Below are 24,506 nucleotides of genomic sequence, written 5' to 3'. Positions count from 1 at the left end.
GAGGGCCGATGTGTGAGATGTGCCCAGACTGTGCATAGATCTGTGATTTCCAGTGACTTCGTCACTGTGCAACTGTAGGCCACATGTTGGCTCTTTGTTGACTTACTGCATTTTTTATCTAGTTTCTCCTTTTGTCTCTGGCCTATGGTGGGAGAAAACTGGAGATATTCTGAACATAAAAGTGCCACAACACAGTGCCTGTGAAAGCAAGAGAAAGTCTAGATCAGGAAAGAGGAGTGGGATATTATGTAAGGACCCTTCTATTGCCCTTCCTAAAATAAATCCATTAATTGCCTCAGTCCATTTTCTGTTTCTGGAAGGAAAGGCATCTTAACTGTGCCTCTGGTGATTTCAGCATCTGTGGGTTTGGTATTCCCCTAATCTATAAACATATTCCACCTAATAGTCTATGGCATAGAAGTGACCTAGAGCTGATCAAAAGTTGGAATTACCCATTTCCAGAAAAATCTGAAGCTTTGAAACAATGCTGTTCTTTTTCATAAAGGAAATTCAGGGAGCAGGGGATATTGCAATCTTCAGTTTTAGACATTTTCAAAAAAAATCCTACCTGAGAGTCCAAGCTCCAACAGAATCCTACCTGAGAGTCTCATGATCATGGCTTCTAGCAATTTTAGGCTTTCTGCCGCAGGACTAGAAGTCTAGAAGTGCTGGAAGGGCCCCCAAGCTTTCAGGCTTCCAGCTGCACAATAGGAAACCTGAAAGCCCTGGCATCTGGGAGCCTGATGGTTCATCTATGCTGCATCACTGGCATGCCTGGTAAAAGTTGCTCCCATGAGCTCCTACTTGCACATACCAAACCTAGAAATGAAGCCATTCTGTAGGCATTCTTCCACAACAGCCTTCAACCACTTTCTCATATGTGCTCAAAAGTGGCCATGGGAGACACCCCTGAAGCAACTTCACTGCCATGTTGCTGGGGCTGGCACATGCAAATGGGACCAGGTGGGCAGGTCATACTTGGGAGCAGTCCTCCCCAGAGAGGTTGTAGGCAAGGCTTCCAGGCATCCTTGGACAGATCCAGCAGCCTAAATCATGGGAACTAAATCTCTGGTTATTTGGATCTCCAGGTTTGCCAGACTTCCAATACCATAGGAAACAGGCTGGACATTATAGGGTCCCTGATGTTGGGGTACCCCACATGATGGGTGGCAGGCCTGACAGAAAAAAACAGACAGGTTTCCAACAGAGACCTGGTAATATGTTGCAGTTGGAACTTGTCTGCGTTTTGTTGGAAGATTCTTGAGTGCCAGTACTGGTGAATGAGCATTTTTGACAAAAAGATGTTCCATCTAAAAATGTCTTCCCAGGTGTTGTAACAGCACCTCCTTCCACATCAAGGCATCTGGGGAACTTGACCACTTTATGTGGAAAAGAGTTGCTAAGAAGAAATGGAAGCCCCTGCAGCAGGGATTGGCAATTTAACAGCCCATGGGCCAGATCTGATCTACCAAGAAACTTCTTCCAGCCTGCAAAGCCAAGGCACTGGTAGCACTTTGGCACCAAGGGGAACCAGCAACATTTGGAGGTGGGGGAACAGTGGCTGGGTCACAAAAAACAAACTGTTTTTTAATCAAACTGCAGTAATTTGCCCAGCTGTTGCTAAAAGATTGCCAATCCTTAGGAAAGGAGCCAGATCACAGGATATGCTTTGATACCTGGAAGACCTCATAAAGAAAGTGTAGGAAGGTGGGAAAGTTTGAGAGGGTTCAGACTATGACTAGGAGCATGATTGACAGGGCCAGAACTGAGTAGAGCAGGGTTGTTTTATAAAGGGAAGGAGGATGATACCGTGTTTAGCCCCTCGGTCCACTAACCTGTGTTCACTGTAGCAATGCTGGTTTTATTCCCATCTCAATTCAATGGGAAAAGAAGGTAAATAACATATTTTCTAGCATATAGTACACACATTTTTTTCTAAAAATCAGCTTCTAGAGATTAGAGTATGTATTACATGCAAGAAACACAGCAAGAGATGTTTCTGCAGCTTACCAAACAAAAGTAAAATTGAAGTCTGTACATATTCAACAAGGAGCAGAACAATGAGCAGGCTTGGCTCCCTAGCTGCTACTACTCAGTTACTTACTACAAGGAAATATTTATTTTTCTTCATTCTACCTTTCAGAAGTAAGGTGCGTATCTTATTCTGGGGCATGTTGTATGCAAGAATATATAGTAATCACAATATGGAATATCCAGGTGAAAGACCCTAATAAAGAAATTGCCAGTTATGAAATAATTAAACAATAATTATGCCCTGTTGATTAGCTCCTCCACTACCTTAGGGTGTATTTGGCATTTTTCCTACCAAAAGAGCTTACTAACAATTTTTCAGAATACAGATTTTTCTAATAGGACCTATGTAATAGTATGATGCTTGTTATGGGTAGGTAGGTAGGTGTCCTGTAATGGGTTGGGTCCCCATAGAAACCAGTTGTCTGAAATGTATAAAGCATATATGGAGTTAGGTTAGTAACAAAAGAAGCAGTCATTCAGTAGGGATGAAACTAGTAGGATTTTACAGGGTTTACTCCAGAAGCCTACAGAATTTAAAATAGAAAGATCTCCTTTGCATAGAATGTCTAGGGCCAGCCTGCGGGGTATAACAGAGAGTTCTCTGGAAGTCTGTCGGCTAGCTGACAAATTCTATAACCAGGGCATCATACTGTTGTTAAACTCAACAAGACTCTTCTAAAAGTGTTGAAGCACATAGTCTTTGCATTGATGCATGCTTGGGAGACTGCTGATTAAACCCTGGAAAGGCTGGTCCTTAGTTCTGTGCCATGGTGGAACATGGAGGTATTTTTTTGGAACTTTGCCATGTCCAAAGTAATTCACCTGTTCTCTGAAGGCAGAACAATAAGTGCATTCAGCTGAGCATACTATGTACACAAGTCATTAATGAGACAGTAACGGAGAGCACTGAGAAAAAAACAACAATAGTACTACCTTGCCACACAGCAAGTTTTATGATACCTGGTTCTTGTATGTGGTGTCAAAAGCCCAGAGAGTGTCTTCTTCTTCATCATCATGTCTTCAGTCCAACCATTCTATATGGTCTGTTCCCAATATTCTACACAGGCCACTGCTTCTGGTGTTGGTGTTGCCAGATCTTGTGGGGTTCATTGTGGTGCTACAGGGCATCTTAGGAGGTGATCCATGGTTTGCTCCTCCTGGAAAACACATTGTCAGGAGAAGCCATCATAATCACCCAGAAAGGGTGTTTTGCCCACTGATGTTCTTGTCTACCCCTCTTTTCTGGCTTGCATTTCACGTCCTGTCTTGCTTCCTGTCATGCTTTTTATTCATTAATGTATTTATTCATTTATCCATCCATGTCTCTTGCCAGCTGCCACAAACTGAGGAGGTAATCATTTATCTCGTGTTCTGTGAGCGTACCATACCCCTTGTGCCCATCAGTGTGTTTTCTGTTCTAATTGGTGTTGTCCCTGCTGTACTGTACATCCAGGGATAGGAGGAGTTTCCAACATTGAGGGAGCATTATAGCATACCTGTCAAGGGAAATGGATAAGACTGGATGTACTGGGAGCTGTGTTGTGGCTTAAGAATAGGTATGAGAGATCTGTGCTGTACCTTAGCTTAGTTCATTGGTTGTATTTTTATATATGTACACTGTCTGGGCACAAAGTACCCATTCTCTGTGTCAGTCCTGATACTGCTATGAATGGGAGATATCCACACAGAAACTGGTATGGTAGCAGGACATGTCCAGCCCAGTAATGCAGGCTTGACTTTTCCTCACATTACCATCTAGATTGGCTGGCTCCTTTTTGCATCCCAGCATGCACAGCAAGAATTTGTGATGCAGCTAAAGGTGAACTGCTTACCTGTCCACATGGAAAATGCAAAGGAGCCACTTCATATATTAAGAAAGGAGAGTCTCGTTTTAGAGTTGGGTATGTCTGTGAGTCTCTTCTGCATGTGTCTTGTGTGTTGCATGTGTTTATCGTCAGAGGCATAGCAGGACAGCTCTCTCCAGGATGGTCACAAACTCCCAGGGCAGCGCAGGCTGCCACTATGCTGACTGCAGTGGTCTGGTCACTCCACCTCTGCTGTAGCAGTGGCTATTTTTGTACCCCCTAACCCAAACAGAAGCAGTCCCTGGGGCTGCTACCTTGATTTCCCTCCCCCCCCCTTCAGTTATGCTACCATTCATTCTGCAATTTGTGCTTTTCTAGAATGCATACCTCACGAAGTATTGACAGCCCTTTGCCAGCACACTGCATGTATTTTTATGCTGTGTCCTGTGTACAAGCTTATGGGTGTAGCTAAGAATGTTTTTGTATATTCATGTTTTTGCTCCTGTCTTTCTAGTTTCTTATGCAGTCTTTATGTACACGATAGGTGTGTTTTGTATACTCTTTGTCATTTGCCCCCTTTGAACATGTGCCTTTGATGTTTCTCATTCCTGCATGTGTCATTGGGTTATATTTATGCAAGCTGTTTGTTTGTGCATCCATGAGTATACACACATCTGTGTTTCTCATAACTCTGGCACGTGTGCTTTGGTATTTAAGTATGTTTCTGTGTATGCTTCTATACCCTTGGCGTGGATAAACATAAAGCATTCTCATTTCTAAAGATTTCTTCTCTTCATTAACATTAAATTAGACCTTTTAATGCCTCTTTCTTTGACAAATTTCCTTGGCTTTCATCCCAGCAGCATCACTGTGTACCAGCAAGCATTCTTTCCAAGATCCTTTTTTGGATATAGAGGTTTTTTTGCTGCATAATGGTATTCAGCATTTGAGGGTTCCCGGAAACTCAGTTGCTTCTGACCTTGAGCCAGCTGTACTGTTCCACTCACTAACACACCAATTTTTTTTCTTGTGGCAGCTCTTTGCATCTCAGGCTCAAAGTCTGTTGCTCATGACAACAGTGGCCATGCCAGTCTTCAGCAAAAAGAATGAAACGGTAAGTGGATTTTCAGTCCCTTGATTCTCCTTGAAGCCAGTGCAGCTAAAAGGATATAATGCTTTTTTGTAGTTTTTTTAAGCCACTGCCTAATCAAAACAGTGGCAAGAAGGGCTTTTGTGGCCATGTACTCAGCCTTGAACAGATTTCTCAGCCCTTCTCTCTGAATATTTCTTCTTCCAAATATCACTTAAATAAGACATTTCTCCTCTTAGCCGCACTGTCCTCATACCTAGGCAAACACCAGATTCATAGACTTTATGGCCAGGAGAAACCATTCTAATCTGACCTGTATTTCACAGACCTTACTTCGCCCACTTTAGCCAAATATAAGTTGTTGGACCCAATATAGCTTCTAGAAGGGCATCAAGAGCTGCAGAACACACAAATTCCCTTAGTAGTTAATTGTAAAGCGCCTTTACAGCTTGAAAAAAAAACCTGTGGCTTCTTTGCTCCTTGTCTTGCTTCAACTTCCAGCCCTAGGTGGCTGTTCTACTTTTCAGCACAAGATTAAAGAGCCCTGGAGTAGCTGGTAATTTCTCCTTATGAAACTACTTATACACTATAATTAAGTCACCTCTCAGTCTTCTTTGAGATAAACTAGACAGACTGAGCTCTTAAGTCTGTCACTAAGGCACTTTCTCCAGGCCTGAAACTGCTTCTGTGGCTTTGTTCAACTTTCTTTCCAACATCTGTAAAAAACAAACCAACAACAAAGAAACAAAAAACAGAGATACCAGAACTGTATGAAGGATTCTAGTGCCAGTTACATCAAGGCTGTACAGAAAGGATAAAGCCATCTCACTGTTCCCCTGTTTATAGGCCCAAAGAGAGCATTCACTCTTTTTGCCCTAGCACTGCAGTAAGAGCTCATGTTGATTTATTCATGCCTGGATTTTTTTATTATTTTTTATTATTTATTTTAAGGCAACCTTTAAACCTTCTTTAGAGTCCCTCATTCTGTAGGTTTGGATTGCATTCCTTATTCCTACATGTATTTGTTTGAATTCAGCTGTACTCAGATGTGATTTGTTTGACTGGACCCAGTTTACTAAAGGGCCAAGATAATCCTACATGATTGTTCAACTCTCACCATTATTTACCTCTCTGCCCATCTATGCCCCAACTGCAAATTTTGTCAGCAACCATTTTATGTTTATTTGAAAGTCATAGATGTACTTGTTGAATAGTGTTGGACCAGGTACCTACTCCTTCAGAACTCCATTAGCATTAATCCTGTTCTATGGGAATTCCTCACTGGTGACTATTTTTTTAGATCCATCAGCTGAGCAGTTCTTAACAAAAATATCCCACTCAAGCCCTGGCTGTACCCTGACAGGGTGATGCAGTTGACAGCTGTCTAAGAGTTTGTGGAGTGTTGCTTCTGATAACAATTTCTCCTTTATTTCTAAGAGATCTCATGGTATTCTCCTGGGAGTAGTAGGCTCTGATGTTCCATTGAGGGAGCTACTGAAACTGGCCCCACGATACAAGGTAAGACTCAAGCCCATATATAGCATTTGCCATCACTCACAGCTAAATGACCAATCACTGCTCTTGTGTATATGATCCAATGATCAATCATTTACTGTACAGAGATGTGTATGTAGTCACACACACACAAAACAAGATGTGTATGTAGTCACACACACACAAAACAAGAGACCTGATTTGTACACAGTGATCATTTTCCATGACAAGGCTATGGACTGCCTTAGAAATACAGGGACTTAATGAGTCAGGGGACTAGTAATTGAACAACGGAGTATTTTTGCCCCTTGGTCACTAACTTAAATCTCTTTCTGTGATGATGATGACTCGGGTTGTCACCTTTACATGACCCTTTGGAGGTCTATTTGAAAATAGTGGATAGCTTCCTTCCAGTTTCCAGTAGACAAAATCCACCAAATCAGCTGGTATCACCACTGATGCTGCCAGTAGATTCCAGATGCATTCTAAGGATGAAATGGACCATGAAGACCAAAGTATTCTACTGTGCTTACAGGTGCTTCCTTAAGGTCTGGGTTGAGATTTGTTGGGAGGGTCATGTGGAGGAGGCTTGCACTGTCAGTCACTATCTTGTATCCTTTATGTCAATAGAGAAATTTATTCTCTGGGGCTGTTAAGTGTACTTTTCATCAGCTCTGCATTCACTTGTAAATCTTTTGGAAGGAGGAAGGCAGTGAATCTCATTTAAAGAAAAAAAAAAGAATGGTAGTAAAATTTTATAGGGAAATGCTGTCATATCATTGTTGGCACTGGATTTATGACCCAGGTACCTTGTTCCAGGCAAACCCAAGCCCTCTGACCAACCACGACGTCTCCATTTGATAACAAGCAAATGTATTGATACACATAAATAGCAGATAAGAATAATGCAGGCAAGGCAAACAAAATAACCCCTCTCCCCCCAATTCTATACCTACCAGTCCTAGGGCTGTCATGAAGGGAAGGTACATCTGGCTAGTATGCAAGCTTCATCCTGTGGTTCTCTCTTGAATATCAGATGTCAGTAGCCTATGTTACTTCTTAAACAGGATTCAAACCTGAAAATGCAGGACTGACCTCTCCTGGGTTTGGCTTTTCCAGGACTCAGACATGATGGAGAAAGTTTAGTTTTTAGAGGGTGAGCTATGAAATCTATGCTCAGTTTTGCATGAATGGTTGTGTATCTACTGTAATCACCATGAAATATTTGGAGAGCTTCTCCAGTATGTATGATGCTGCCATTGTAGTATTTGCAGTATTTCACATTCTAAATGTACCTTTGAAAAATTATTTCTATCCTCTGAAATGGCAATTGTCAGCTGCTTTTTAGGGATAAGCCTTACTTCTCATGAACATTCACTGTAAATGCATACAAAACTCAGCTACCTGATAGGGGTCTGTCTATCTGTTTTTGCACACAAGTGCTCAGTCAAATTTTTCTCACTACACAGAGGGCAGCTTATGACCTGATATGCAGTAGCTGGGTATTGAGGCCTTTTCTTGATGGCTGGACTCATTAAAGAAAGACTTTTGAATGTTGATGGACAATGAACAAAATGGTCCCCTGTTAGGGAGTAGTGCCCGGAGAAGGAATAAGGTTAATTTTTCTAATACTTTTTTTCTAACAGCTGGGTGTCCATGGATACGCCTTTATGAACACTAACAATGGCTACATCCTCTCACACCCAGACCTCCGGCCTTTGGTATGTAACTTAGGAAATGTGGGTATCTTCGTTCGGGCTGCTGGGTCACTGCAGGGGCTTCCTGCTGTGTACACACTTTCTTGCCACCAGGCTTATTTGTGTGAATTACTCAAATGTATCGGCAGAGAGCCAGAGCAACTCTTTTAATGGACATGTAAATGGTAGTATGCTCTAAGTGCTTGTGTGTTTCTGTCCAGTGTGTGTGTGTGTGTGTGTGTGTGTGTGTGTGTGCATGCACACATGCATGTGCATATATGTGTAGGTGTACATCCACATACATATTCTGTATTTGTGTGTTCATTTATATCAGAGTCCATGTGTGACTTCAGGGCTGGATACAAGTTTGCTGATTTCCCAAAAAGTGACACACACTAAGATGGTCTTACTTAGAGACTGAGAAGGTAGAGCACCCAAATAATGGCTGCCTTTTAGCGGTAGGTCTGGGGCCCTACCAATATAATTGATAGAGTGAGTATCCTAGTATGTCTCAGAAACAAGAGGCAGCATTTCAGGTATAAGACTAAATAGCCAGAGCTGTCCTGCACTTCACAGCTGTTCCTCAGTTGCCCCAAACCCCATAGTGGTATTGGCCAGTCAGGCCCAGTTTAGGATCTATGCTAGCCCTGAAGCTCCAGGTTGAGGGGTAGGCACAAACCAACCCTCTTCCATCCCTTTGCTGGTCCCTGTGCACACAGGGATGAATTCCATCCAGAGTGTCTGTCTGTGAACAGCAATGGGAGTAGTGTATCTATGTGTGCATGAGCGTGCAAGTGTGAGTGCTACACAAGTTTGTGTGTGCAAGTGTGAGTGCTACATAGAGACTTTGTCTTCACTGACATAAAAGCAGGAGTTTTGCAAGCATACAATAGTTACCTCATTTTACAATGCTGAGTAGAGACAAGGCACTGGTGGAGTCTCCACCAAGGCAGCACTCTGCCTCCCAACTTGTGGCTGACCTCTCCTAATTTATTTCACAGTAAATTACAGGGCCTTGCCTCCCATGTTTCTAATGTGTTAGCTTATCCCAGTGGTAAATGCATGCCTTTTTTATCAGTGAAAACAACACCTAAATTTCACCAGAACAGATCTAGTATTGTTTTTATAATGGGTTTGTTCTTCAGTTGTGGCCAACATCTGTTTTCCTGTGTCAAGGGAGCTGTACTGCACTCTCTTCCATGCACTGATCTGAGAGAACATCCTCCTAAACCAGCCTATACCATTTATCAGCAACCCCATCTAGTCTCCTGCTACGCTTTTTTTTCTCTCGCAGTGGCATGTCCTGACAAGAAATCCTTACATCTTTAGGCCCTGGCCACATGTAAGAAATACAGTGTCATTGGGGTAAGATGAATCCCTCCTGTCAGTCAGGCAACATTAAGCAAGACCTCCACATTAGATAAATCAAATATTGACTGGCTGACTCACTATAAGGTTGTCCTGAAAAGCTAGCTCACCATTTGCTCTGTCTTTTTTATAAACCACAGTATAAAGAGGGGAAGAAGTTGAAGCCTAAACCAAACTACAATAGTGTGGATCTCTCTGAAGTGGAGTGGGAAGACCAAGATGAAATAGTAAGTATGTGAAATGGATTTGAGCCTGTTCATAGCTCTTTTCTCCTAGGTATTGGGGTGAAAGGGGGAATTTCTGTAGCAGGTTACAGGAGCTCCTGTTTTCTTCTGTTATTGTCTGGTCGTTACAAAGAAAGGCTGAATCTACACAAATTTTTCTCACTTGGTTCCAAAGTGCTTGTCTCCTTCTTTCTAGTCTGAAGATTTTGCTTATTTCATGTCATCCTGCCTGGCCTAGGTCCCTGCATGGAATGTGGAGGCAGGAGCACATGTTGCAGGAAGGAAGAACTTGGTGAACCCCAGGAAGCTGGTCTGTGTGCACATGCTGGAGTGCTCACTGCAGCCACAGCAATTCTTTGAATATCTCTCTTTAATAGTCTAATTTTAGAAACATGGAGTCCTCTCATGTTCTTGCCCATCGTGCAGTACCTGGAACATGGTGGCAGCAATCACACAGCCAGGAAAGTATACACATGTATTAACTTTCTGGCAGTTAAGCTGACATAACTGTCAGAGCATACACACATCTGTGGAGCAGAGTCGACTTAAATGCAGCACAAGATAATACACCTCCACGATGTATCATCTTGAGTTGCATTAGTGAAGTCAAGTTAGATCACAAGGGAGATATTTACACATGCTCCTGGGTGGAGAGGGGTGCCGCATCACATGTATTCAGCATCCTTCACTTCAAAATTGTGGCAGGGAGGAAAAAGACAGCACAGAGAAGATCAAACTCCTAGGATGCTGGATTGCCAGATTAAAAACAACCTTGCACAAGCCTGGAAACAGTGGAAGCAATAGCTGACCCTGAGGGATAAAAATAAAAGCATGAATGCAAAGCTTTTTTTACTGTCTCTTTGAGGGAAATAAAGAGCAAGTGAGCCAGAAATAATGGCCAGTTGAAGTGTTTGAGTCCTATGACCCCAAACAGCATGAGACAGTAGAATCATTTTACCCAAAACAAATAGCAAAATAGAGAATTAGTACTTCACATTATGGAGCTGAAAACACAGGCATCCTTTTGTAGCTATAGAGACATTAAAGAGACAGGTTTTCTCATGGGACAAATAATTCCAGCTAACAGAAGACATGGTTGAGGAAAACAGATTTAACACTTGAGAAATGCAGCCAAATGGCAATGGTAAGCAAATTGTCCAGGAAGGGGATCAACACAATGAGAGCCACTCGTGTAGAACAAATACATAGACTCAGTAGAAAAGAGTCCCGGAAGTAGAACTGAGACAGACTGCCTGAACAGGCAGACTTCATGGCCCAGTGAATGTAATGAGGTAAGTTATATAAAAGGCTGAAAGAAAAATGCTCAGCCTACAGGCAACTTCTGCAAGGGAGGTAGTGCTACTCTTTGTCCCAGCACTGCAGATGCCCCACAAAGTAAAATGTAACAGCACATACAGTTACTAAAAACAAGAGACCTGCAGTAAGAGAAAGATGACTCAGTGTGACTCAAGCCCAAATCTAACTCCACCTTTAGAGCCCTTAAGTAGCCCTTATTTTCCCAGGTGGAAGAGTATCCCAGGCAGAGTGTAGCTGTCTGCAGGGGTGGATCTAGCAAGCGGGGGTATGGGAGCAGCCACCCTTGCTGCAAAGGTAGCTGCACCTCTCACTTAGAGCCTCTGCCCCCCCACCCACTGGTCCCACTGGTGCAGGAAGTCTGGGCAGAGAGGGCCTTTGGGAACTTTTTAAAATCCTGAAAACCAGGTAAGAATCCTGCCCCTCTTCTCCTCCCTGGTCAAAGACACATCCCCTCCTCACCCTTTCCCTCCCTCCCTCACCTGCCCTTGGTGCTTTCCCCGCTGCTCCTGGGGGCAGGGAAAGCTCCTGAGTCATTTCCTCCAGCTGGGCTGCATATGGACTGGGCTCAAGCAGTGGTGATGGATGGGTTCTCCCACCTTACCTGCTCTCCCCAGGAGCAGGCGCAGTGAGGGGAAACCCTTTGCCCATTGCTGCTTCCGCTACTACTGTTGCAACTGAGTCCAGCCCCTGCAGAACCTGACTGGAGGGGGAAGGAGAAGCTCTGAAGCTTCCCCTGAGCTCAAGACAGCATAGAAAACAGCAGCAACAGGAGGAGTTGGGGGGGAGGGTTCAAAGCGGGGGAAGTGGGGGGAGAGCCTCTGAGCATGGAGGGGATGGGAGGGGAGAGTCTCACCTGCTTTGGGGACTTTAAAAAAATGTTACTTTCCCATCTAAAGACTTGGGTTTGGGCCTCAGTGCAAATCTACCAGAGAAGGCTATCAGCCTTCTAACTGTCTGTTTTTGCAGCTGTACTATAAGACAGGGGAAGGCAATTATTTTGGGCGGAGGGCTGCTTGATGAGTTTTGGCGAGCTGTCGAGGGTCGCATGGGTAGCCCCGCCCCTTCAGTTGCCCCACCCCCTGGTTGCCATTTTGGGACCGGAAGTCCCGCCCCCTGACCTGTGCCACCGGAAGCCCCATCCCTGACCCCTGACCTTTGCCACTGGAAGTCCCTCCCCTTGCACAACTTACCAGGTAGCAAGGCGTTATTACCCCTTGTGGTAGGGCACTGTTTGTGCCTGCCACTTTGAGGGCCAGAAGACAGCAGCTGGCAGGTGCATGATTAGGGCAGCCATTTTAGATTCAGGGCTGCCCATATAAACAGGGCATTTTGTTGCTGGGTATGACCTAAAACTGCACCCTGATGGGAATGGATGGCCTGGTGGGGCTCTCAGTGGTGCAGGAGCCCCCAGGAAATGCCAGGCCAGTTACCAGCCCGGTGGAAGGTGGGTCAGAGTGCCTTAACCCCAGCTCCCACAACCGGGTGGGTTATCCCCTTGTAGGGTCTGGAAGGTGGACCCCAAAGAGAGCATGAGGCCACAGACTGAAGAACCTGTCTGAACATCCCCTGACTGGTCAATGCTGGGGCCAGGACTGGAAGGGTGAAAGGGCCGGGGGCCCACCATGAGGAATGGCCAAGAGCTGAGGGTCTGGGTTTCCAACTGGCCTGGACGTGGGCCAGGGCTAGTAGCCAAAAGTCCCGGGGGGGGGGGGGTATCACACCCATAAGGGGGAGCAGCTCAGGGAGATATGCAGCTGGGAATGAAGGCAGAATAGGCCACATGAATGGAGGGATCTAAGTGGGGTTCAGCTAGTAGGATTATGGGGCCCAGTGTGGGGCCAGTGATATTGATAACATCTGGATGCCATCTGCGAAGCTTGGGCTGTGGTGTAGGGGAGGAACGGAGCTGCAGATAGCACCCCCTGGCATCGGGGCAACAAATGGGCAGCCTCCCACTTGATTAACATCAATTAAACAATTAACAACAAAGCATGGCAGGCAAGAAGACAGGTGGTTAGCCCAGAAACAGGTGGGCAGGCCGCTGGGAAATCAGCCCCAAGAAGGCCCCCTGTTACACCCCTCTAACATCCTGCCCCAGCAGTGGGGTTTCAGGGGCATCAGACCTCCCCCAGAACTTTCTCCCTACCTGTGCCAGCTGGTCCCAAAAGGAGGAGGCTCTGCTTCTGCTGGTCAGTGCCAACCCAGTCAGGCTTGCCCCATCCCCAGTAGCACCTGGTAGGTTGGCTTCAGCCACATGCTGCTCCAGATGGAACAGTCCCGGCTGGGTCTGCACTGGCCAGGAAAGGCAGCATGCAGCTGAAGTCGGCTCCTCACGTGCTGCTGGGGACAGGAGGAGCCTGGCCGGGTCTGCATCAGCCAGGAAAGGTGGCGGTGGAAACATGTGCCACTTGGGATGGGACAAGCCCAGTCGAAGCAGCAGGGGCTCAGCTGTATCTTCCCCCTGCCTGCACCAGTCAGTTCCGAGCGGCACACAGCTCCGCCACTGCTTCTGCTGGCTGGTGCTTACCCAGTGAGGCTCCTCCTGTCCCCAGCAGCACGTGAGGAGGCGAATTCAGCTGCATGCTGCCTTTCCTGGCTGGTGCAGACTCAGCTGGGCTCCTCCTGTCCCCAGAAGCATGTGGCTGAAGTTGGCTTCTCACGTGCTTCTGGGGATGGGAGGAACCTGGCCGGGTCTGCACCAGCCAGCAGAAGCAGCGGCGGAGCCGTATGCCACTCAAGACAGAACGAGCCCAGCTGGAGCGGCAGGGGCTCAGCTGCACTTTCCTCCTGCCTGCACTGGTCAGTCCTGAGCAGCACATGGCTCTGCCACTGCTTCTGCTGGCCAGTGCAGACCTGGCCAGACTCCTCTCATCCCCAGCAGCATGCAAAGAGCCGACTTCAGCTGCATCCGTCCCATCCGGAGCAGCATGCGGCCGAAGCCAGCTTCCCAGGTGCTGCTGGGGACAAGGCGAGCTCAGCCGGGTCTGTACCAGCCAGCAGAAGTGGTGGTGGAGCCATATGCTGCTCAGGACTGACCAGCTCATGTGGGGGGAAAATGCAGCTGAGCCCCTGCTGGGTTCATCCTGTCCCGAGCAGCACATGGCTCCACCACCACCTTTCCCCACTGGTGCTGACTGGGCCGGAGCTGTGGCCCAGCTGCTGCTTCACCTCCCCAGTGCTGGCCCAGCCCGACCCTGCATGGCCTGAGTGGCACAGCACAGAGAAAGCCTGTCCAGCAGCCCCTTTCCTGGGCTTACCTGCAGGCCAGGGCCCTTTCCAGTCCTGTGCAGCAAAGCAGAACCCAGCCCAGACACTGTTTCCCCTCAACGGCACCACAGGTTCTGGCCCAGCCCCCCCGTGGCCCCTCTCAAGCTGCAAACGTGTCCTGAGCCAGGGGTGGAGTGAGGCCAGCTGGGTCGGGCTGAGGTCAGCATTGGCTGCCTCGCAACCAGAACCCAAGGAAACAGCCTGAGGTGCTACAGCCGGCGGCTGGCACTGCTGGAGGCTTTTAGAGAGGCAGCCGCCATTATGTGGGTTTTGAAGGGGCTCCGTGGGCCGGAGGGACATGCTTGGCAGGCTGGATCTGGCCCGCGGGCCAGATTTTGCTCACCCCTGCTATAAGATCAGTGACAGATTCAATGCTAGCTGCAGCTTAATCTCAGGAACACTGATAGGCAGCAATATTATATTGCTAAGGCTCAGTCACGAGCCTCCAGTGTGTAGTAACACAACCATTCTGATGCCTGCAGGGAAAGTGTAAGCTGTCAATAAGAAACTCATGATGCCATAGACAATAGCACTTAAAGTCTATAGCAGTTAACACATTGGGCAGCAGGGCAGTGCACCCTATGAATTTGAGCACAAGCAACTATGTAGTACTCCATGAGAGAGGTCAGAGAAGAGGCACATCCCTCTTGTAGTATTCCAAAGACGTATTTCAAGAAGACATGTAAGTCAACAGCAAGCTGAAGTTAAATGGACACCCACTCATGCAGCCCAAGAGACCAGTAAAAAGCAAGATATTGTCAGTTCAGCTAGAGCCACTGAAGAAGGAACTGACAAGCCTACAAACAGGAGACATCATTTCAGCTGCTGAAACGAACACAGGGCAGGTCAGCTGTCTTGTACTGACTTGAAAACCCTTAAGTAAGCAGAGGATCTGCATGGAGCCAAAACACTTAAAGAGGCATTGAAAATAAGTTGCTGCCTATTTCTAGCAATGGAGGGTGTACAACCTGATCTGCCCAGTGCAAAAGGTGTCCCTTGCTTGTGATGTAAAGACAGTTCTGTCATATTGAGCTAGAGGAGGTGTTCAGAAACCTGGCAAACTTTGCTTCACCTCTTGGACAGGCACTGCTGGCACAAATGCCAGTGCGCTTCAGCTGGAACCTAAAATTATTCTGATATAAAGTGGACAAGGCCTTAGAGGGATCCTGATGCTTCAAGACTGTAGCTACTGAAATTCTTATTATTTGTAGGAGAAGTTGGCAGTGATTAGGCAATGCAGGGCACCAAGCTTTGACCATTTCTAAACAGATGCCAGGAGTGGAATGTTATCCTGAATCAGGCACTGTGAAAATGAGGGGAACTGAGTTCTCTGTATTTGATGCTTATGGTCGCCTTGAGGAACTTTAGCTGGGCCCTGAGAACCATTAAAGAGATGCCCAGACCGTAGATGTAAAGGGAGTCCAGAAGTAGGGCTTCTATGCATGCCTGTGAACCCTGGAGACAGATTTCAACCTGTGGTGCGTGTAGGTAGGTTCAGAGACTCAAGGGCAGACATCTGAAAAAGTAAAGAAAATCCTGAGCAAGACAGCAATCCCAAAGTACTGCAATCCTGCAAAGCAGACAGAACTGCAGTGCAATACCACAAGAAGAGACCTAGAGCAACACTGATTCAAAACCTGCAACTCCAGACAGGCAGCAGATGTACTCAAACAGAAAAGGAGCTACTGGCTTTGCTCTTTGGAATGGAATGATATGATCAGTTCAGCCTTGAGCACAAGATCAGACTGGCTTCCAGTCTGATCACAAGCCACTGGAAAGCCATCATGAAAAAGCTACTGCTGAACACACCCAAGTGTCTGCAACACATATTATTGAGATTCCAGCACAATGAGGTGAGGAAAAAGCACTGCCCAGGAAGCTCCTGACTGCTGGACATGCCTTCTTGAATATAGTACAGGAGGAGATGGAGATAATCCACATGCCAAAATACTGGTACATCACTGGGAGGCTCCAGACAGTTCAACAAAAGTACTAAGCAAGATGAGGCTTCAGTATTTCAGAGTTGGCCAGTTGGTCAGAACAGAAAAACTATTTGCTTTTAACTATTTGGCAAAAACTATGTGGTGACATTTGAGTGCTAATCCAGTTTCTGAAAAGCAGTTTCTGGAGGTTATTCAGGCATGAAACATGATCAGAAAATTGAAGGCAAATTTTTACAAGGTCTGGAATACCTAACATACCATGGCCAGACACTGTGCACTGCTTCAGAACTGAAATGATTCAGTCCCAGAGGGAAATTATCCCTGTGTGTGCAATGGACCATCCCAGGGAGTAGATGGTAGCTTAAAACCTTATGGCTGGAGAACTGAGGCTGTGCTTCTCCGCAGAGAATGACAGATATGACACAGAAGCTGTTCAGACAACACCAGCCTAGGCAGGTAGCTGGCTACAGAAAAGGCAACAAGGACTTGAGTTCACTAAGAACAAGTGAGCTTTCCCACCATCAGTGACTAAAGGGAATGACCCAAGCTGCCATGAGATACAGTCCTATGAGGCAGCCAAAGACTTGGGACAGTAGTGGAAATTAAATGACAGTGGGCACATCTACATGAGATGTTTACTGAGGAGCTACCTAATTAGCTCTGCAGTAAAGTCTCAACATCTACATGTGCAGCTGCTGCAGGAAACTAATTAATTCCACCACAGGTTAGTACTTGTAAATCTAAGCACTGTACTTCAACAGCATTCTTTAGCACACAGCACCGCAGGCCTAGACACTGATAGGTCTGGCTGGGGTACGAGGGTGTTTCAGTGGGGGGCTGCCTGCTGTCTAGCCCCATGGAGCATCCTCATACTGGAGCACCAGTTCCTCTGAAGCACATTGAGCCATGTTAGAGCAGCCCCAGGCTGGCAGGCTGAACCCCTGACCCCCCCCCGCCAGCTGGGGCTGCTCTGACCTGGCACCCCTAGCTAAGACCAGGGAGACTTAGATCCTGAGTCATCATCTGGCTTGATAAAGTTGGAGCAAACAAGGAATATAAATTACATAGTAAATGAACAGGATGTCATCTAACAGAATGAAGGTAACACTGAAAAACAATTACACAAGGAGTAGAAGACTAGTTCAAAGACCATCATAGCTGAAGGAACATGAGGTTCAACAGGTACTTATGGGCTGGCAGTGAAGGCCTTGTCTAGGTGTAGGTGTAGCTCCAGGCAGTCAGCAACTGTTTGTGCAAGGGATGTCTCATCATCAACAAGTTAAGAGGCAAACTGTAGCAAGCTGCATGGATTTTGAGAGAGAGAGGAGTTTGAGTTTGAGAAGGAAGAATATTTTGGAGGAGTCTCCTGGAAGCCTGAAGGCTGGCTGCAGTCGAAACACCCTTGTATATCTTTCTCTTATTAAAGACAAGAGTTTTTGTTTTAGAAATTTCAAGTCCCCTCCTTATTACCCAGTAAACAGTACAGGCAGTCCTCGACTTACAGCATTTTGAGTTATAAAGTTTCGCACTTGCAACATTTATAAATTGACACCCTGTTTCAACTTTATGACATCAATTTCAACTTTACAACGCTTGATCCGATGCGACGCCACACCAGCAACCAAGTTTGCTGTGTCACTCATCTCCCTGGAGAACATAGTCCAAACTTCCTTGGACACTTTCTTTAAGAAAGCAGACAAGACTCCAGAAAAACCTGCAGCCAAGTCTCCTGAGAAGACTCCAGCCAAGAACCCTTCAAAAAGTCCAACCAAGAGCCTTTCAAAAGGTCCAGCAAAGTCACCTCAAAGAAGTCCTTCCAAATGAATATGATTGCTATTTACAATATAAATACATTAATGTAGCTATATTACTCATCTATAATTGATCGAGGACGAAATTCTGGGGTATTTTTGGTAAAAATAGGGTATCAGGCCTTGGTTCAAGAGCCAGATATGGCAATTGGTATGCCCCTGAACAGAAGGAAAAAACTCTCTCGGCAGGAACCTCCTCTGGGTTGAAAAATCACAGGAGGAGCACTTCAAAATCGTCTGGAACTTATTGCAGTATTGGGAAGTCCCTAGGAAATTACAGCCCACCTATGGAAACTCTTCTTTTGGTGTCAGCTGAATATGGTTATCTCTTTCTCCCTGTCCATGTTGCCTCACATGCTGTGCTTCACTCCAGAAGCAGCCATGTAATGTTTCAGTAGTGGTTTGTAGACATAGTTTATAGATAAGTCTTAACATTTGGAAGGAGCTTTGGGATTGTTCTGAATGACCTAGTGTTTGGGGAACTAGGGAGCCCCCTCTGTGAAGATCTTAAAGCTCTGTGCAATTACTGCAAGTAGGTGACTTGCCTACCATCACAAATTGAATTTTGTACCATAATTTGGCAGTTCTCTTGCCTCCAAGTCCTCTGCCTTAAATAGAAGAGCCAGCCATCCCTCTTTAGAAGACTCCCTGTCTTAGTTATAAACCACTCCAAATCCTGTCCTTGAGGCAGCAACACTAAGGCTAATCTGTTTGTTTTCACAGCTGAGAACAGCTATGATCAATGGAGAAACTGGATACCTCTCTATGGATGTGAAGGTTCCTGTAGATAAAGGAGTAAGTTATGCTGGGTGTATTCTAGTACTGGGTACAGGGATCCATGGAGGATACAGAGCTAAGGTTTAGCATGTTATGTAAGGATTTTCTTGTTATGCTCTGTATGTGTGTGTGTTGGGGTAGGGGGAAGTTAATATATATTTAACTTGTTCAGAAAAAAGTATTAAGAGATGCTTCCCAAATCATTAGTCTCTCCAGACAAATTTAAGAAGTACTTGGTCCAGAGATTTTAGGGGTTATCATCTATAGTTAAAAGAAGACATGAAAGCATAGGACTTTAGAGGTGAAAAAAGTACAGCGATTCAGTAGAGCTAGTTAAAAGCCATTTCTATTTTGGGAGCAGGGGGAATGTTTCATGAATATTTTGTTCCTATTTTTGTTAAAATTTGAGGTTTATTATTACATTTTTTTAAAAACATTCTGGGAAATGTGATGAAAAATCCTAATAGAATCTTGAATTTGGCAAACTTTCTCTCATTTTAAGTTCTCTTGTCCATCCCTGTACTTAATGAAAAATTAGCCCTCCTGCATGTATTCTCCAGCACTTCGTTCAGAGCAGTTGTAATGAACTGTCTCCCAAGGTGTTGAACTTCCACCCAGTTCCTCCTTTACAAGCAATTCTGCAGATAACTCTGTTAAGAAGTTTTTGTTTTCCAAGATCTTGCCTACAGTAGGAAGTAGCACCATTTCAGCACTCTATTTTACTGACCTGCTGATGAACATAGTTTGTACTTATCTAGATTTATAGCTAAATCATGTTCAGCATCAATTCAATGACACCTATTTGTTGAAATGATGCAATTTCCCAGAGCAAGCAGTGGCTCTGTTTCATTTGATTAGCAGTAATTATTACTCTCTTACCTATGTCAATTGTTCCTTTCTGTCCTTAGACATCATCCCATTCAAGCACTGGTTGATGGTTGTCTTGACTTCCTAACCCTAGTTATTACATTGCCAGGTTCTGAACTTTGGCATTTTTCATCAGAAGTCATTTCAGTCAGCCCTTTCATTATTGTTGTTTCCTTTATTTGCTGCTTAACTTGTCCACATCTGTCTGGTACTGGATTGTCTAGTGATGAGTCCCAATAGCCCATGTGCTGATCCAGAGCAGCTCTGCATAGGGGAATGATTGTCTTCCAGTTCCACAGCATGATGAGAGCTCTGTAGATGGAGTCCTACATTTTGTTTTTTGCTGCTATGATGCATTTGTCATTCTTGTCTAACTAGCTGCCTACAATTGCTGCTTTCTCCTTCCTGTTACGTCACTGTATTTCCAGTGAACTTTCTCCAAGTTGCATTTTGCAAGACTGAATCCACTCCTTATTTTCTGCCCATCACTTCAGTCTTTACATCCTTTGGTATTTTTTTTTCTTCCAATCCTCAGCGTGCTGTTTGCTCCCTTGTCTAGAGGGTGGCAGTTCCTCATTTTACGTTTCTTCACCTCCTGACACGCTAATGTTTACCTTTTTTTTGTTTACTCTGCTGCCCTCAGTCTTCATTCCATATGAACCTGATCCTATCTGGCCAATATTAATTAATTTGGGGGAATAAAATTTCATGAGTTGTAACAAATGCTTTCTGTAAATCTAGATATATTGCATGCTCTTTAGTCTCTTCATCCCTTACCTTTGCTATTCTGTCTAAAAAGCAATCATGGTTGTCAGGCAAGATCTATTCTTCAGAAATCTAGGCTGCTTATTGCTCTTGGTTCTATTATCCTCTTTCTTTGTTCTATTACTGGAGACCCACAATCTAGTTTTCTCTGAGTCATTCCAAGGAATTTTTTTATTTCAGTATTTTTAAGGGCATCACAAATACACAAAGGTCTGTTTCTTTGCCTTGCCTACATTTTCTCTCTGTTCTGTTTATGCATTCCCATCTGTCACTTTGCTTTGCCACTTCCCCCATGTTTTCCCAATTCCACCTATTTTTTTCCAATGTTGTTCTCCATTTCCACCTTCTGACTTTTTCCCATGCTCTTTCTCAACCCCTTCTACAAGTTTTCTTTCTTCCTTCTGTTCTTATCCTTTTCTTCCTTACCCATTTCCAGTTTCCAGTTGTATCAACCTTTGCCTGCCACATTACTCTCTGTTACATTTCCATGAGGGAAGTATTTTACTGCCACAAAACCACACAACCTCCCTGTCATAAGCCATTGTTTGAATCTGGTGATAGGAGCAATGGCCAGGGGCAAACCAAGAGGGCGTGTCTACATGAGACACTAAATGCACAGTAGACTAATTCTGCTGTGCTAATGTGCAGTAGAATTAATGTACTGCACATTAGCATCACTGAAAAAGTGTGTGCTAGTGCTACTGCACAGTAGCACTGGTTACCACACATTGAGTTATTACAGATACTAAACTTAATGCATGGTAACTACAGGGTATTAATGCATGTGTAGATGTGCCCAGAGATAGGCAAAAAAAAGGAGTTTTCCTTCTACAGCTGTCTAAGTTACATGGTGGAGAACCCAAATCTGTAAATCTTGCATGGAGCAATCTGAGCTCTCATCAGTTTCCAAATCTCCTAATGCAACCAGCTGGGTGGGTGTAATATGAACTGTTTGCCTCAAGTCCCCTTGATGCTTGTTACAGTGTTAGATGGATTTCCAGGATGCTGGGTACATCTACACAAGCTGCTAACTGCGCAGTAGCCTAATAACACTGTACAAAGTAGCTAATATGCTACTGCACAGTAATATTAAACTACTGCACAATTAGGGTAATGTGCAGTAGCACCAGTTACTGCACATTGATTTAATACTTGGTTATCCAAGTACTAAACTTAATGCACAGGAACTATGGCACTTTAATGAACATGTAGACACACCCACTGAGGATTAGTGTTTTGCCACACAGACAGAGGTACACATGCACATGCATGCAGTCTCACGTGATCCTGGGAGAAATGAACAGTCATCATGAATGAAGCAGGCTGCACTGCTGCCAGTATCCCTTTACCCAGCTCCCTAACCATAGCCCCTGCTGTACTCATCTGCTGGGTGTTTCAGTCTAGGACACAGTGGAGAGCTGATAGGAGCAGGTCCTGTGTGCTTTGCTCCACTTCCAATGGTGTTTTTGGAAGGAACTCCGAGTGGTTTGGAACATGCAGGCCTTTGCCCGGGATCTTCAGATATTTCCTATGTTTACTCATATACACACAGACTGTCTCTCTCTCCATCTCATTCCCTGCCTGCTTATAGAAAGGAATTTCTACCCATTACAGCAGTGCAGATTTCCAGTATGCTGAGGATTATTGTTTCATCACATAGAGACAGCAGGAAAGGAGAGTGCTCAAAGACATTTTTTTCCACTGCAGGAACTTCAGAGAGGCAGGTCTTGCTGTGGAATCAGACCTCTAGTTTTGTTTTGAAGTCAGCCTGTAGGACTTTAACCACCCTAATGTTCAGAATATCAGTACTAGAGTTGGCTGAAAATGTTCAAACCAAGATTTCCACAGTAGAAGGTCAACTTTGAAAAATGTTGATGCTTCAAAGTAACATCTGAATATCTTTTTAAAGTTGGATGTCAATTTGAAAAAAAAAACCCCAACCAAACAAAATTTGTATCAAACAAAATGTTTTAATTTAAATCCATATTTTGCTAATCCTTTCTTAGCATCCCAATTTGGGATAAAACCAAATGCTGAAGTGTCGATTCCCTGCAGGATGGAAATTCCATGTTCTGACCGACTTTAATCACCCTGCAGTCTACATTTTGGCTCTTTCAGACCTCCTTCTCCTACCCTCAAGTCCTCCTCACTGAAACCCCAGCCAAGCAGTAACAGTGGGAAACTAGAAAGTTGATGTAGATGGTTCACTGTGGCCCATGGCGGCATTTGAATCAATGTGCATGGCTCTGTGCAAACTAAAAAATATTGATATCCTTGGAAATCTCTGCATTAGTCACACCGTGAAGGGGAAAGCAAGTTTCTCCCATTTCCTGCACTGTGGCTTGGAATCCTAGAGCTAAGGTGTTGGTGACCACTGTACCCTCTACTGCAAGCCTAGGGCACTGGGGCTATGATTGCAGATAGTTCTGAAGTTAGTCAGACACTTGGACTTGCCTCTGAGGACATGCATCCCAATCCCTGTTGTTGCCATGGTGTGGTAGGATTGTGTGGGCCTGAACCCCGCTCAGTGCATTTCTAAAAGTTTCTTGGTCATTTATTTATTTATTCCAGAAACGAGTTATCTTCCTCACTAATGATTATTTCTTCACTCACATCAGAGCTACACCTTTCAGGTGAGCAAGTGTATTTATGTCTTGGGCTGGGAGCTTCTTGTTCATGGCCCTGATGCCTGCGAAGACCTGTGTGAATAACTGATGTCTTTCTCTTGTATTGCACTTCCCCCTCAAAAAATCATTCAAGTAGATGCAAAATGAACCATTTTTTCAAATTTTTGGTAAACCAGTTGGAAAAAAAATGTAGATCACATTTTTTTTTTTGTTCTGAAATGAACTTGTTCTTCCTTTTCAAGCTTTCTAAAAATGCTTTTAACTCTTGTAATAAAATGGAAGCAAATATCTGAATGAAACAGTTTCTCTCAGCTTTACATGGGTTCCTCATTCCCATGTGCTGGTGTTGAGGCGCTCTTAGTCAGAGGTGTAATCACCAGGGCCTGTGTGCTGGGTGGCAGCAATGGCAGAAGCTGGGCTAGCTGTGGCAGCACTAATAGCTGGGCTGACAGCGGCAGCTACCTTTCTTGTGCCCAGGGCTGGTGCTCCAGGCTGCCTACATATGTGCTCAGGTGTGGGGTGGGGGGAGGGCAGTGTTTTAATTAGAGCAGTTCCTAGACAGCTATTTTAATTAAAACAGCTCACCATCATGTATATTAAGCCCTGCTATGTTTCAAAATGGCCATAGGACACTTTATCTGAAGCTCGTTTGACAAGGTTTAGATAAAGCACCCCCACAGCCATTTTGAAATGCGCGGGGGCTTAATATGCGTGACGGTGAGATGATGCTGGAGTGTTCTCATTAAAACAAAAACAAGCACATCTATAGGCACCCCCAGTCATGCAGTCCTGTTTATCCTACTGTACTTACTACTTTGGGGGACTTTCTGCTTTAATACCTAAAGAGAGAGTTAAAGTTATTGAGGATCTTGGCCTCTCTGTGAGGCTTTTAGATTTTGACACCTGGGAGCTACATGTTTCTTTGTTCACAAACTCTCTGTTTTTCCTTGCCTGCAGTCTGGCAATAGTGCTGTCCCGAGGGCATGGGGAATACATCCTGCTGGGGAACACTTCAGTGGAAGATGGTAGGTCAACCTGAAACAGCTATAGAAGAACTGTGGAAGGAAACAACATTGAATGTTGTTGCCTTCCCAGAGGTGGGCTGGTGCTTCACTTTCTCCTTTTCCACCTACCCCAGCCTTTCTCTATCTGACTCAGTGACAGATAAATGGATTTATTATTTGTTTTCTGGTTTCAGGCTTGCATGACTTGCTGCAGCCAGACTTGAGCTTAGCTAATGAATGGTAAGTGGAAGAAATTCTGCTCATGAGGTGGTTTGTGTTGACTTCACTGGCCTTTCTGCTTCGGTCTGCCATCCTCAGAAGCCTTGAGAAAAAGCAGTACTATCCAGGAATTGTCCAAAGTAAAAACTGAACCTCCACAGTTTATTGCAAATTCCTTAGGTTTCCAAGGCAGACAA

At 44.9% G+C, this 24,506-nt stretch overlaps 1 protein-coding gene across 2 annotated transcripts in view; it reads left to right on the top strand.

Annotated features, from left to right (window-relative positions):
• Positions 1–24,506, top strand: part of CACNA2D4 (calcium voltage-gated channel auxiliary subunit alpha2delta 4) — a 179,740-nt gene that overhangs the window by 57,515 nt on the left and 97,719 nt on the right. For both annotated transcript variants that reach the window (XR_009461800.1, XM_059726514.1), the window contains exons 14-21: positions 4,876–4,953; positions 6,367–6,447; positions 8,070–8,144; positions 9,629–9,715; positions 18,774–18,845; positions 23,031–23,092; positions 24,044–24,111; positions 24,285–24,330. Coding sequence is in view for 1 of the 2 variants with exons in the window: in XM_059726514.1 (XP_059582497.1) it covers positions 4,876–4,953; positions 6,367–6,447; positions 8,070–8,144; positions 9,629–9,715; positions 18,774–18,845; positions 23,031–23,092; positions 24,044–24,111; positions 24,285–24,330 (569 nt within the window). In the remaining variant the exon portion in view is untranslated. The remainder of the gene's footprint in view (positions 1–4,875; positions 4,954–6,366; positions 6,448–8,069; positions 8,145–9,628; positions 9,716–18,773; positions 18,846–23,030; positions 23,093–24,043; positions 24,112–24,284; positions 24,331–24,506) is intronic.

Source organism: Alligator mississippiensis, chromosome 4 (assembly GCF_030867095.1).
Source record: "Alligator mississippiensis isolate rAllMis1 chromosome 4, rAllMis1, whole genome shotgun sequence".
NCBI lineage: Eukaryota > Metazoa > Chordata > Crocodylia > Alligatoridae > Alligator > Alligator mississippiensis.
Note: the sequence above shows the minus strand (reverse complement) of the source record. Positions and strands in the feature narration are given on the sequence as shown.